This window comes from Coregonus clupeaformis, unplaced genomic scaffold, assembly GCF_020615455.1.
Source record: "Coregonus clupeaformis isolate EN_2021a unplaced genomic scaffold, ASM2061545v1 scaf0003, whole genome shotgun sequence".
NCBI lineage: Eukaryota > Metazoa > Chordata > Actinopteri > Salmoniformes > Salmonidae > Coregonus > Coregonus clupeaformis.
In genome coordinates, this window is record NW_025533458.1 from 2,019,870 (window position 1) to 2,033,740 (window position 13,871).

At 42.8% G+C, this 13,871-nt stretch overlaps 1 protein-coding gene across 5 annotated transcripts in view; it reads right to left on the reverse strand.

Annotated features, from left to right (window-relative positions):
- Window positions 1-13,871, reverse strand: part of LOC121554441 (collagen alpha-1(XXV) chain-like) — a 407,556-nt gene that overhangs the window by 55,345 nt on the left and 338,340 nt on the right. For all 5 annotated transcript variants that reach the window (XM_041868036.2, XM_041868034.2, XM_041868035.2 and 2 more), the window contains exons 13-18: window positions 12,653-12,685; window positions 11,544-11,579; window positions 9,743-9,787; window positions 7,432-7,494; window positions 1,620-1,688; window positions 282-326 (exon numbers count right to left, since the gene is read on the reverse strand). In XM_041868036.2, the coding sequence (XP_041723970.2) occupies window positions 282-326; window positions 1,620-1,688; window positions 7,432-7,494; window positions 9,743-9,787; window positions 11,544-11,579; window positions 12,653-12,685 (291 nt within the window). The remainder of the gene's footprint in view (window positions 1-281; window positions 327-1,619; window positions 1,689-7,431; window positions 7,495-9,742; window positions 9,788-11,543; window positions 11,580-12,652; window positions 12,686-13,871) is intronic.

The window sequence follows — 13,871 nt, forward strand, 5'->3', positions numbered from 1 at the left end:
ATGTAGGAACATGCATGGAGTACAGTAATGTATCATAAACTTAGACCTGCAGTGGCTTAGAACAGAGTAGAATACATTATACATTTGCTGACAATGACATTTGTTTTATTTTCCCCATGAACATTTACTCATTGTGAATGTGCAGTGTGCCCTTTATAATTGTTCTCAAGAGTGATTCCTCAATATATCAGTGTTGGCCAATCATCGCCATACATATGACTGAGAAGTGGAACTGTAGATATGTAGTAAAAAATACAAATAATTAGGTGTCATGCACTGACCTTTGAACCTCTAGGGCCTGGGGTCCCTGCCTCTCCTGCCCCTCCCTGCAGAAGAGGTAGACAGACAAGGAGCAACAGGAGAGTAGGAAGTCACCACATGACCTCTCAGTATGAGCAAACACTTTCGATTGTAAGACAGGACCATACTACAAATAGGCATTCGTATGACCAAACATTTTACATGCTGTGACCTAAAACATTTTCCAGTCCACATAAGAGAGGAATATCATATTAAACCAAAGGTGGCACGGAAGGGTAACCATCATTTTATTGTTGATGAAGTGTTTTATGTTTGCTTCATCAAATCCAATGGCATTTTGGCATAATAAGAAATCCAATCAAAATGTGTTTATTTGAACTCCAGTCACTGCAAATGGAGGGTTTATTCCCTTTGGGACTGTGGGGCCCTGTCCCTGTTTAGGCTGGAACAAAAACCACCTGTAGGGTTGCTGCCATGCATAAACAACGGTAAACCCATACATATCTGCTTTAGTCGTGTTTATACCCACAGTTTGGGCACAGGGGAATTCCAAAAACCCAGTGTTTTCTGTTCCCACTCTCCATATTCACCAGTATGTTAATCACTAATTAAGCAATCTTTGTCCTTGCAAAGTGAACATTAGCAGCAACATCATCTTATGTATACAATTGGGAGAGGTCTGAGAGAGGGGCCTAATTGGAGGAGCCTACTTGGAGCGATGTGTAACCTGAAAACTATCTGTTATTGGCAGAGAGGAGGGCAAACTCTCTTTGTTATTGGTCTATTAATTTATGATGTCACCAGGTGGTCCAAAAACCCCACCCACCAAAATGTAGCTGAAATTTCAGGAGGTACAGCTCTTAAACTAAAAGGTCATTATCAACATTTCCACCATTTCACAGTATTATTCCAACTTCATAGTGTGGAAAAATATACAGTGAGGTTACAGCACTTTTTGTACCTAGTCCCCCCATTTTAGGGGACCAAAAGTATTAGGACAAATTCCCTTATATGTGTATTAAAGTATTAAAAAGTTCAGTATTTGGACCCATATTCATAGCATACAATGACTACACCTTTATTTAACTACCTGGTTAAATAAAGGTGAAATAAAAATAAAACTAAAACATTAAGCTTGTGACTCTACACATTTGTTGGATGAATTTGCTATTTAATTTGGTTATGTTTCAGAAACATAAAAGCCACTAGAGAGCAGCAAATGCTGTACCAATGATCCAAAAGGTAGAGCTTAGAATGTTAGAAAAAGAACATGCACTTGCTTGAATCACTTGCTCAAATCACATCACTGAATGGTCTCTCTCTCTTGTGTCCCAGCCCCCCCCCCCCCCAACACTGACCTTTTGACCGGCCTGTCCAGTCTCACCCCGCTCTCCCTTGCCTGGTGGGCCCAGTTCCCCTCGCTCGCCCTACAGACAGAAGAGAAGAAAGACACTTTCAGGGACTGTGGCCTGGAGGACTCGCTCTCTGACCCCTTGACCCATCTCATCATTACATGAACGCACACACTTGTCTGTGAGGTCAACCGAACTGCGATGCTTGCATTGCTGATTCTTTTCAGCTTGGAGGGTTGGCCAACCTTCAGGTTTCCATAGCTATGTGTAAAAAATAATGTTGAGTCAAGCAACATACTGCATCTCCTACTGCAGTGGTTCCCAACCTTTTTCGGTTACTGTACCACCAACTGAATTTTGCTCTGTCCAGAGTACCCCTGATGTATCCCCTCATGTGCATTTTACCAGAAAGCCTATGGTCATAAGCCTATGAGTCTTCTCAAGTACCCCCTGTGGATAGGTCAAGTACCCCCAGGGTTCCTAGTGCCCCTGGATGGGAACCACTGTCCTACTGGGTGAAGTTGCACTGATCAGCATCTAAGATTAAGCTTAATCTACCCCCATGTCAAATCAAATCAAATCAAATCAAATTTTATTGGTCACATGCGCCGAATACAACAGGTGCAGACATTACAGTGAAATGCTTACTTACAGCCCTTAACCAACAGTGCATTTATTTTAAACAAAAAAAGTAAGAATAAAACAACAACAAAAAAAGTGTTGAGAAAAAAAGAGCAGAAGTAAAATAAAGTGACAGTAGGGAGGCTATATATACAGTAAAATAAAGTGACAGTAGGGAGGCTATATATACAGGGGGTACCGTTGCAGAGTCAATGTGCGGGGGCACCGGCTAGTTGAGGTAGTTGAGGTAATATGTACATGTGGGTAGAGTTAAAGTGACTATGCATAAATACTTAACAGAGTAGCAGCAGCGTAAAAGGATGGGGTGGGGGGGGCAGTGCAAATAGTCCGGGTAGCCATGATTAGCTGTTCAGGAGTCTTATGGCTTGGGGGTAGAAGCTGTTGAGAAGTCTTTTGGACCTAGACTTGGCACTCCGGTACCGCTTGCCGTGCGGTAGCAGAGAGAACAGTCTATGACTAGGGTGGCTGGAGTCTTTGACAATTTTGAGGGCCTTCCTCTGACACCGCCTGGTATAGAGGTCCTGGATGGCAGGGAGCTTTGCCCCAGTGATGTACTGGGCCGTACGCACTACCCTCTGTAGTGCCTTGCGGTCAGAGGCCAAGCAGTTGCCATACCAGGCGGTGATGCAACCAGTCAGGATGCTCTCGATGGTGCAGCTGTAGAATTTTTTTGAGGATCTGAGGACCCATGCCAAATCTTTTTAGTCTCCTGAGGGGGAATAGGCTTTGTCGTGCCCTCTTCACGACTGTCTTGGTGTGTTTGGACCATGATAGTTCGTTGGTGATGTGGACACCAAGGAACTTGAAGCTCTCAACCTGTTCCACTACAGCCCCGTCGATGAGAATGGGGGCGTGCTCAGTCCTCTTTTTTTTCCTGTAGTCCACAATCATCTCCTTTGTCTTGGTCACGTTGAGGGAGAGGTTGTTGTCCTGGCACCACACGGCCAGATCTCTGACCTCCTCCCTATAGGCTGTCTCATCGTTGTCGGTGATCAGGCCTACCACTGTTGTGTCGTCGGCAAACTTAATGATGGTGTTGGAGTCGTGCCTGGCCATGCAGTCATGGGTGAACAGAGAGTACAGGAGGGGACTGAGCACGCACCCCCTGAGGGGGCCCCCGTGTTGAGGATCAGTGTGGCAGATGTGTTGTTACCTACCCTTACCACCTGGGGGCGGCCCGTCAGGAAGTCCAGGATCCAGTTGCAGAGGGAGGTGTTTAGTCCCAGGATCCTTAGCTTAGTGATGAGCTTAGAGGGCACTATGGTGTTGAATGCTGAGCTGTAGTCAATGAATAGCATTCTCACGTAGGTGTTCCTCTTGTCCAGGTGGGAAAGGGCAGTGTGGAGTGCGATAGAGATTGCATCATCTGTGGATCTGTTGGGGCGGTATGCAAATTGGAGTGGGTCTAGGGTTTCTGGGATTATGCTGTTGATGTGAGCCATGACCAGTCTTTCAAAGCACTTCATGGCTACAGACGTCAGTGCTACGGGTCGGTAGTCATTTAGGCAGGTTATCTTAGAGTTCTTGGGCACGGGGACTATGGTGGTCTGCTTGAAACATGTTGGTATTACAGACTCAGTCAGGGACATGTTGAAAATGTCAGTGAAGACACTTGCCAGTTGGTCAGCACATGCTCGGAGTACACGTCCTGGTAATCCGTCTGGCCCTGCGGCCTTGTGAATGTTGACCTGCTTAAAAGTCTTACTCACATCGGCTACGGAGAGCGTGATCACATAGTCATCCGGAACAGCTGGTGCTCTCATGCATGCTTCAGTGTTGCTTGTCTCGAAGCGAGCATAGAAGTGGTTTAGATCGTCTGGTAGGCTTGTGTCACTGGGCAGCTCGCGGCTGTGCTTCCCTTTGTAGTCTGTAATAGTTTTCAAGCCCTGCCACATCCGACGAGCGTCAGAGCCAGTGTAGTATGATTCAATCTTAGACCTGTATTGACTCTTTGCCTGTTTGATGGTTCGTCGGAGGTCATAGCGGGATTTCTTATAAGCGTCCGGGTTAGAGTCCCGTTCCTTGAAAGCGGCAGCTCTACCCTTTAGCTCAATGCGGATGTTTCCTGTAATCCATGGCTTCTGGTTGGGGTATGTACGTACGGTCACTGTGGGGACGACATCATCGATGCACTTATTGATGAAGCCAGTGACTGATGTGGTGTACTCCTCAATGCTGTCTGAAGAATCCCGGAACATGTTCCAGTCTGTGCTAGCAAAACAGTCCTGTAGCTTAGCATCTGCGTCATCTGACCACTTTTTATTAACCGAATCACTGGTGCTTCCTGCTTCAGTTTTTGCTTATAAGCAGGAATCAGGAGGATAGAGTTATGGTCAGATTTGCCAAATGGAGGGCGAGGGAGAGCTTTGTATGCGTCTCTGTGTGTGGAGTAAAGGTGGTCTAGAGTTTTTTTCCCTCTGGTTGCACATTTAACATGCTGGTAGAAATTAGGTAGAACGGATTTAAGTTTCCCTGCATTAAAGTCCCCGGCCACTAGGAGCGCTGCATCTGGATGAGCGTTTTCCTGTTGATTAATGGCCTTGTACAACTCATTCAGTGCAATCTTAATGCCAGCATTGGTTTGTGGTGGTAAATAGACAGCTATGAAAAATATAGATGAAAACTCTCTTGGTAAATAGTGTGGTCTACAGCTTATCATAAGATACTCTACCTCAGGCGAGCAAAACCTCGAGACTTCCTTAGTATTTGATTTTGTGCACCAGCTGTTGTTTACAAATATACAGAGACCGCCACCCCTTGTCTTACCAGAGTCAGACGTTCTGTCCTGCCGATGTAGCGTATAGCCTGCTAGCTGAATGTTATCATTGTTGTCGTTCAGCCACGACTCCGTGAAACATAAGATATTACAGTTTTTAATGTCCCGTTGGTAGGATAACCGTAATCTTAAATCGTCCATTTTATTCTCAAAAGCTTGAACGTTGGCTAATAGGATGATGGGAGAGGCAGTTTACTCGCCGCCGTCGGATCCTTACAAGGCACCCGGATCTGCGTCTCGCGATATCTCCGTCTCTTCCTCACGCGAATGACGGGGATCGGGGCCTTGTCGGGTGTCTGTAGGATATCCTTCGCGACCGCCTCGTTGAAGAAAAAATCTTCGTCCAATGCGAGGTGAGTAATCGCTGTCCTGATATCCAGAAGCTCTTTTTGGTTATAAGAGACGATGGCAGAAACATTATGTACAAAATAAATTACAAATAACGCGGAAAAACACACATAATAGTACAATTGGTTAGAGGGCTGTAAAACGGCAGCCATCTTCTCCGGCGCTGTTCAAATGATATCAACAAAAGGGCAATGTGGTAAGATGATATTTCCTATCCCTTCCTTAGTTAAAAAACACCATTAAAAGTGCTGTAAAGGTTGAAGTGGCTGTGTGCTAGTGATGGATTGGCCAGCTCGAGAACCACAGGTAGATTAGCTGGACAGTGGGTCAAGGTTGGAAATTATTCATGAAGCCTAGGTTAGGTGAGGGTTAATCTCTTCATCATAGGGAACATTTTGTTATGTAATATCATACATAATATAAATGTCCTTGGAAGAATCAATTACCTCTGAATGTATCTCAAACTGAAATCAGACTAACTTTCGCCAAACAAAATTGGAAAGTCAGAACCTCAAAAAGAATTCTGTCAAATATTTAATAAAGCTGTAGCACTTTTCAATACAACACGGGACAAAGTGGTAATACCATGGTAATAGTATGGTAACAAGTTATAGTTACTCACTGATGTTATTTTGCCAAGTTACACCTTAATTACACTTAGAAATGTATATGATGATTTAGGCATATGTACTTTGGATGGTGCCCACCTTGATCAAGTCCCCGCATATACATTTCTGGCCATCTGGATAGACGAAAATCTATCTTTTAAAAAGCAAATTGATGAATTAGTTAAGAAGTTAAGAATAAAAATGGCTTCTTCTATAGAAATAGGTAATGTCTTTGTTGAATAGCAGAAAACAGATAATTCAGTTGACATCCATACCGGTTAAAGACAATGGCGAAACGTCAATATGAATGCAGCTGCCACTATATTGAAGACATTGAACCCAGTTTATCATAGCACACTGCGCTTTATTACGGGCGACAGGTTCAGTACACATCACTGCATTCTTTACCAGAAAGTAGGCTGGCCCTCTTTGAAGTCACATAGATCGATTCATTGCTCTCTTTTTATTTATAAAGCTCTCGTACATAAAATTCCGCCATACCTAACATCATTAGGTAAATCTGCTTTTGGTTTATTTGCACCCCAAGTATGGAACAATCTACAGAGTTCCCTACAACTAGATGTACTGTTGCCTCGGGCAGGAATGTGAATGTTTCCCTTGAGTATGTTTTGTAATCTTTGTATTAGGTTGTATTTGTAAATTGTGTATATGCAGGGCTCCCTTGTAAAATAGATATTAGTCTCAATGGGACTCACTGATAAAAGAAAGGTGAAAAAAATGTAATGTCAGTGTAATTATATTATATTGTTTCATGGTAATACACCACATACATAATAGAGGCGTAACAATACAATAACACACAGGGATTCGCTTTTCCAACCCTAATCCTCAAACCCAGTACTAGTTACCATATTGTTCTTGTATTGTTATCCCTCTATAGGTTTTAACATTCAGTCTCTCTAGCACAGGTATAGGCCTGGTCAATTACACTCTTATCATACCCACATTGCATGAACCTGGCGCGCATATCATTAGCTTTGCCCTCAAAATCTATTTCAGTACTACAGTTAAACCAGAGTAACTGCCTCAAATTCGTCCTTCTGGAAGTTTTTCTTGGTAAGGCCTTTTGTTAGGTCTCCTAAAGTTTACTAAGTTATAAATGATCATGTCAATGACAGTGATAGATCTGATTGTCATTTTATTTACCTTGTCACAGCATTCTCGGATAACCCTCTGTAGCTCAACTGGTAGAGCATGGCGCTTGTAACGCCAGGGTAGTGGGTTCGATCCCCGGGACCACCCATATGTAAAAATGTATGCACGCATGACTTTGGATAAAAGCGTCTGCTAAATGGCATATTATTTAACAACCCACAGTCACCCATCTGTTTGTGTTAGCCATCCACTCACACACTACTGTATATGCATGACATACATGGTTTATGACCCATATGTGACTGTCATTGATCAAATTGAAACATACCTTGGTTCCTGGTAGTCCTGGGAGCCCCGGTTCTCCCTGAGGTCCTAGGAATCCAGGCTCACCCTGTAATCAGGAAGGAGATAAGAGATGTGTCATTAAATAAATAGGTTACTAAAGCCACACCTCAGAACGGTCCTCAGTTAATTTACTCTGTTCTTTTTTATTTTAACAAAGAAGATTTTGTAAAGGGTTGAGTAAATGGTACTGGTACTGGTACTCACGCACGCACGCACACGCGCACACACACACACACACACACACACACACACACACACTCCTCTCGGAATAATCTCTATTTCAATTCAAGGGCATTCTAAGCAAGCCCTCATTTGTAACTTAAGTGTATTTAGCTTAAGTGTATACAAATGCAAGTCTGCTGCCTGTTCTGATCTATATATACAGAAACCCTTTTAAATTCCAAAGTGACAAAACATTTCCACTTTGGTTCCACACTTAAGGACAACACTGGGAGGTTTAAAGCTCACATGCCTCATTTGATTCATAGAGAGTCGAATGTTGGCTTTCAGAGTCTAATGACGCACCCGTGCGTTAATCTAAGTAACATAATAACAAATACCCCATCAAAATCCGTCAGTTTAAGCTAGAGATATCAGCCCATGATGGGCTGCGTCTCAATCCACCGCATCCACCTACAGTATGTCGGCCTTCTGCATCTGTGGTGGAATAGTTTCTAGACCAAACCGTTCGGACCCTACAGATGTTTTTGTGAGAAACGGTTTGGTCTAAAAAACTATTATGACCACTCTACTGAAAGGGGAGACTCTCACTTTCCATTTAGCTCTAGTCTAAAGGTAACTAGTTTGAAAGGTAACCCATACAAACAAATGGAAGTATGGAGGTACTGTAGCTTTGTGCCAACAAAAATGAAAATATTTCCTGAACTTCTTATATCTCCTAGATATAGGACAGAGATTCAAAACCTTATTCCTTATGATTTGTTTTTGACGGTCTTTTTCGCCATATATGAATGTGCCCCATAGTGCTTGTTAAGTTCAATCAATACCATACTTTATAGAGAAGTTCTATATTTTTAAGCTGTAGGAGAACATGTGAGTATTACATTAGTATAACATTGTTAGATTCCAAAAGCATTCAGCTCTTTTTTAAAAGTAAAACCAGGATTATATAAAATGGAAAGGATTTTTACAGCATACAAAAGCGGTACAGGCAAACAAACCAAAAGAGCATCAAACATTATCACACGCCTGTTTTAGCATTCTTGCATTCACACGTTATAGCTCAGTAATATGCTCATTTGTTCTGAGTGTACAATGCTGTGAATTGTGTTCATCATGGCAGATTTAAGCATTGCGTACACTGTACCAATGTTTGTTTCAAGGCATTAACCCCCCCCCACACATATATTTTGGTAATAATTATATCTATATTTTTTTGCCACTTTTTTCTCCCCAATTTCGTGAAATCCAATTGTGTTACAATTACGATCTTGTCTCATCGCTACAACTCCCCAACGGGCTCTGGAGTTGCGAAGGTCGAGTCATGCGTCCTCCGAAACATGACCTGCCACACCGCGCTTCTTAACACCTGCCCGCTTAACCCGGAAGCCAGCTGCACCAATGTGTCGGTGGAAACACTGTTCAACTGACGATCGAAGTCAGCCTGCAGGCGCCAGGCCCGCCACAAGGAGTTGCTAGAGCACGATGAGCCAAGTAAAGACCCATGGCCAAACCCTCCCCTATCCCGGACGACGCTGGGCCAATTGTGTGCCGCCCTATGGGACTCCCGGTCATGGCTGGTTGTGACACAGCCTGGGATCGAACCCGGGTCTGTAGTGACGCCTCAAGCACTGCGATGCAGTGCCTTGGACCACTGCACTGAAGTTAATATTAAGTGCTCTTTCGCCCAACATATCGTCATTATAATCCTTGAACGATGCATTACAGATGCTCTTTCAGATGATGTGTGACTGAACTAAAGGAAATGTCAGTGACCAATCACTTAGTGGTATGCCTGATTGCAGCATTGCCAGGGCTGCATTTATCAATCAGCGTTGCTTTTCAGCTGGCCAACTCACAAATCACAATCTGATGGTACTGTATGTTCCATTCTAATTTTAGCCATCATTTGCATTTGTTTTTGTGAATAACATGTAAATAGCTTTCATCCTTGACCACTGAATCATGAACAATGACAAATCTGTATTGGCTTAGATTTATGCCACAGTGTCCCCTTACCCCCACAGCATACAACCTAGCTGAATGTAATTAGGTGGGAAGACAAGGGACAGGGAAGACTGGGAATTCTTAGGGATGAAGACAACAGAATTTACCTTTATCCCGGGAAGTCCAGGCAGCCCTGGCAGTCCTGGCTCTCCCTACACAGGAAAAATTGTGACATGTTACAGCCGAGTTGAACCTCTGTCCTGGGGCCTTCAACAGCAGTCTCTACCCTCTCTATCATTGGGTCCCAAACAGCTCTCCGGTGAGCTGGGCCCTGATGAAGATTACAACTTGCACTTGAGTTATGTACCAGTGTTACATGCAATCATCATTAGTTAGGACCACTGTGGTGCTGATTATGTTGACTAATAAAGTTAAGAGGTCTATAAGGGCTTCAAAGGGATGCAATTCAGTACGTTTGGATTGTTTTCTACTGATATTTTAGTTTTTCTTCTCCATTTTCAAAGTGAAGAATTCTGGACTCGCATTCAAAGCAGAAACTGATGGAAACTCAACTGGGTTTGAGTGAACTATGGAAAACGCAAGAGGTCAAGCATTTCATAAGATTACTCAGAAGCATATCAACATAAAATCTTCTGACTGTGAATAATTTAATGCTCTATTTAAGACTATTACATTTATGGCATATGAGAATAAATATTTTGCACTGCTCACAATGATCAAGCGTAATAGCATTCGGAACTCAGCGAGAGGCCTGTAAATTACAATTGAGCATTATAAATGTAATTAATAAAGGTTGCTCATCTGGAAATACTACTTCACAAGCTCCACTGACTGTCACCCAAATTAATTATTTAATGGAGACCAACAGTTCCCTAATAGGTAACTGGAAGAGAAATAAAACTTGGTTAGAAAGCGTATTAAAGCAAATAGATAGAACAACTGTGAGCTGCCATAAAACTCATAAAAATCTGACTCTGTGTCGGGCAGGACCTATTTTGCAGCACAGCAGGAAAGGGCTGCTTGAGAAGATAAAGAAAGGGGGAATTAATGGGGTGTGGCTCTCGGGAGTAAATAGTGTAATTAGATGGGATCCTGGTGCAGTCTTGACAGCAGCTCTGGCTGTGCCTAGCAAATGGTTCTGTCGTTGCAAGAAAAGAGAGGGCAGACACTGCTAGAAAAAGTACTAGGTTTGATTTTTGTCAGGATGGGGTGCTTCACTTTGTACTCTGTGGCCAGTATTCAATGAATTTGTGCAGATACAGTAGTGTATTTCCAGACTGCCCTTTCAGAAATGTGTTTAATTAGCATAGTAGGCTGTCCCAGTTGGATGGTTTCACTTGATTTAGAAATTGTAAATCTGATTGCGTACAGTGGATGACCGCTCAGCCAGGTTTGTCAGCAGAACTGAACAGGTCATGGGGCCAAGGGACTGCGAATTTCCATATCAAGTGTCAATTCTTTCCATCAGAGACACTGCTGGGAAAATCCAACACACTCCTGAATGCGCTATCTGAAAATCCACTATCTGCAATTGATGGAATATACCAGCCTCTGTATCAAAACCCATACTTCTAACCTGAATGCCAAGTTACGTGAGTGGCTTACAAGCTATATGTCTAGAACAGGGATGGCCACAAAAAAAATTGGAACTCATCATGAGGGGCCGCAGTGGCTCACGGTTCTGCCTACCCACATCAATACCCACACAAGTACAAGCAAAGGTCTCAGTAATACCAAAAAAGTGGAAGGATGTATAAGAAATTGAAGAACATGTCAGTATTTTGCAAGTGGTCTTGCTCTTTTTGGTGTAAGTGTTAATCCTGGTGATTTTAAAGCTAATGCTGTAATGGTGTAGTTATGCTTCATCACATAACAAGTATTCCTATCGTGAGAATTTTGAAACATGGGAAACACGTGCCATGGGATTTTAGTGCAGGCTAGTTTTACCTTTGTTCCTCCACGTCCTGGCTCTCCTGGTTCACCCTGTAATACAGGCAGAAGTAGGGCTCACTTTTAACCACTGCGGTTAGCAATAATGACGGATGCAATTATTTATTTTGTTCTTACCTAAATATTACCTGTATTATTCCACGAATAGAGTGCCTTTTGGGTAGTGTAATTTTGTCAAAAACAATTTCACCTAATGTTAACATGCATTCATAAAGAGCACATGTTCAACTTCATACCAAACATGTTTTTCCATCTCAAGAGGAAAATGACTATTCAAGTGACAATTAAAGTAACATGGTTGACGATTTCATCTTAAATCAGCCATAACTCCCCTTGTGACAGGGGGAATGGAAGCTTGTTGTTTGCAACAGGGAGCGGCAATTGAAAGCAAGCTTAACCAAAAAATGTAACTTATTAAAAATGTTTTAGCCTATCTATCTATGGGTAATACAATATTTTAAAAGGAATATTTTCACCCTATTAAAATGAGAGGGACAAATGTAAATTAATCACTTTAAATAAGTAAACATTGTCTCTCCCAAAGCAACAAATGAACTAGGGCTTTAAAATGATGGTGAAAACTTGAGGTTAAGCATGTTAAAATCTTCCCAGAAGTTGGACAAACATGACATGGGACATGCCGAAATGGGGATTTTCAGAGAAAACAAATAACTTATTTAATTGAAAACACACTGGTATTGGAGTTTTTAAAGGTAGAGTCAGCGAGATGATGTTGCAACGAAGAGCACCACAGATGTTGAGATGAGTGCGATGCAAGACTTTGCTCCCATTCAGTCACACAGAGTATCTGAGCATGTGCACTGGTGCTCTTCATGCTGCTACAACATCGTACCTACGAGACCAAAACAGTGGCGAGGTTTAGCCTTGCGCTTTAACGATCTTAGTTGTAATTGACCCACTATGTGTTTACTTCGTGTATGCAATGTCATCTTGCTGAGTCTACTTTTAACATAGTTTAGTTAGAGCATAAATGTACAATGTATGTGATGCAACTGCTAAAAGGAATTTACACAAATAATGTCTGAAGGACATAAAAGGCACTCTATTCATGGAACATATTTCAGCATTTAACCCATTCAACTTACCTTAATGCCTGCAGCAGAGGAGCCTGCATCACCCTACAAGAGACAAATAATAACAACATCTCTATGTGCAACAATAAAGATACTGTATGTGCAACAACAATACATATACAGTGGGGAGAACAAGTATTTGATACACTGCCGATTTAGCAGGTTTTCCTACTTACAAAGCATGTAGAGATCTGTAATTTTTAGCATAGGTACACTTCAACTGTGAGAGACGGAATCTAAAACAAAAATCTTAGAAATTCACATTGTATGATTTTTAAGTAATTAATTTGCATTTTATTGCATGACATAAGTATTTGATACATCGGAAAAGCAGAACTTAATATTTGGTACAGAAACCTTTGTTTGCAATTACAGAGATCATACGTTTCCTGTAGGTCTTGACCAGGTTTTGGCCCACTCCACCATACAGACCTTCTCCAGATCCTTCAGGTTTCGGGGCAATTCGCTGGGCAATACGGACTTTCAGCTCCCTCCAAAGATTTTCTATTGGGTTCAGGTCTGGAGACTGGCTAGGCCACTCCAGGACCTTGAGATGCTTCTTATGGAGCCACTCCTTAGTTGCCCTGGCTGTGTGTTTCGGGTCGTTGTCATGTTGGAAGACCCAGCCACGACCCATCTTCAATGCTCTTACTGAGGGAAGGAGGTTGTTAGCCAAGATCTCACGATACATGGCCCCATCCATCTTCCCCTCAATACATTTTACATTTTAGTCATTTAGCAGACACTCTTATCCAGAGCAACTTACAGTTAGTGAGTGCATACATTATTTTATTTTTTTCATACTGGCCCCCCGTGGGAATCGAACCCACAACCCTGGCGTTGCAAACGCCATGCTCTACCAACTGAGCTACATCCCTGCCGGCCATTCACTCCCCTACCCTGGACGACGCTGGGCCAATTGTGCGCCGCCCCATGGGTCTCCCGGTCGCAGCCGGCTACGACAGAGCCTGGATTCGAACCAGGATCTCTAGTGGCGCAGCTAGCACTGCGATGCAGTGCCTTAGACCACTGCGCCACTCGGGAGGCTTACGGTGCAGTCGTCCTGTCCCCTTTGCAGAAAAGCATCCCCAAAGAATGATGTTTCCACCTCCATGCTTCACGGTTGGGATGGTGTTCTTGGGGTTGTACTCATCCTTCTTCTTCCTCCAAACATGGCGAGTGGAGTTTAGACCAAAAAGCTCTATTTTTGTCTCATCAGACCACATGACCT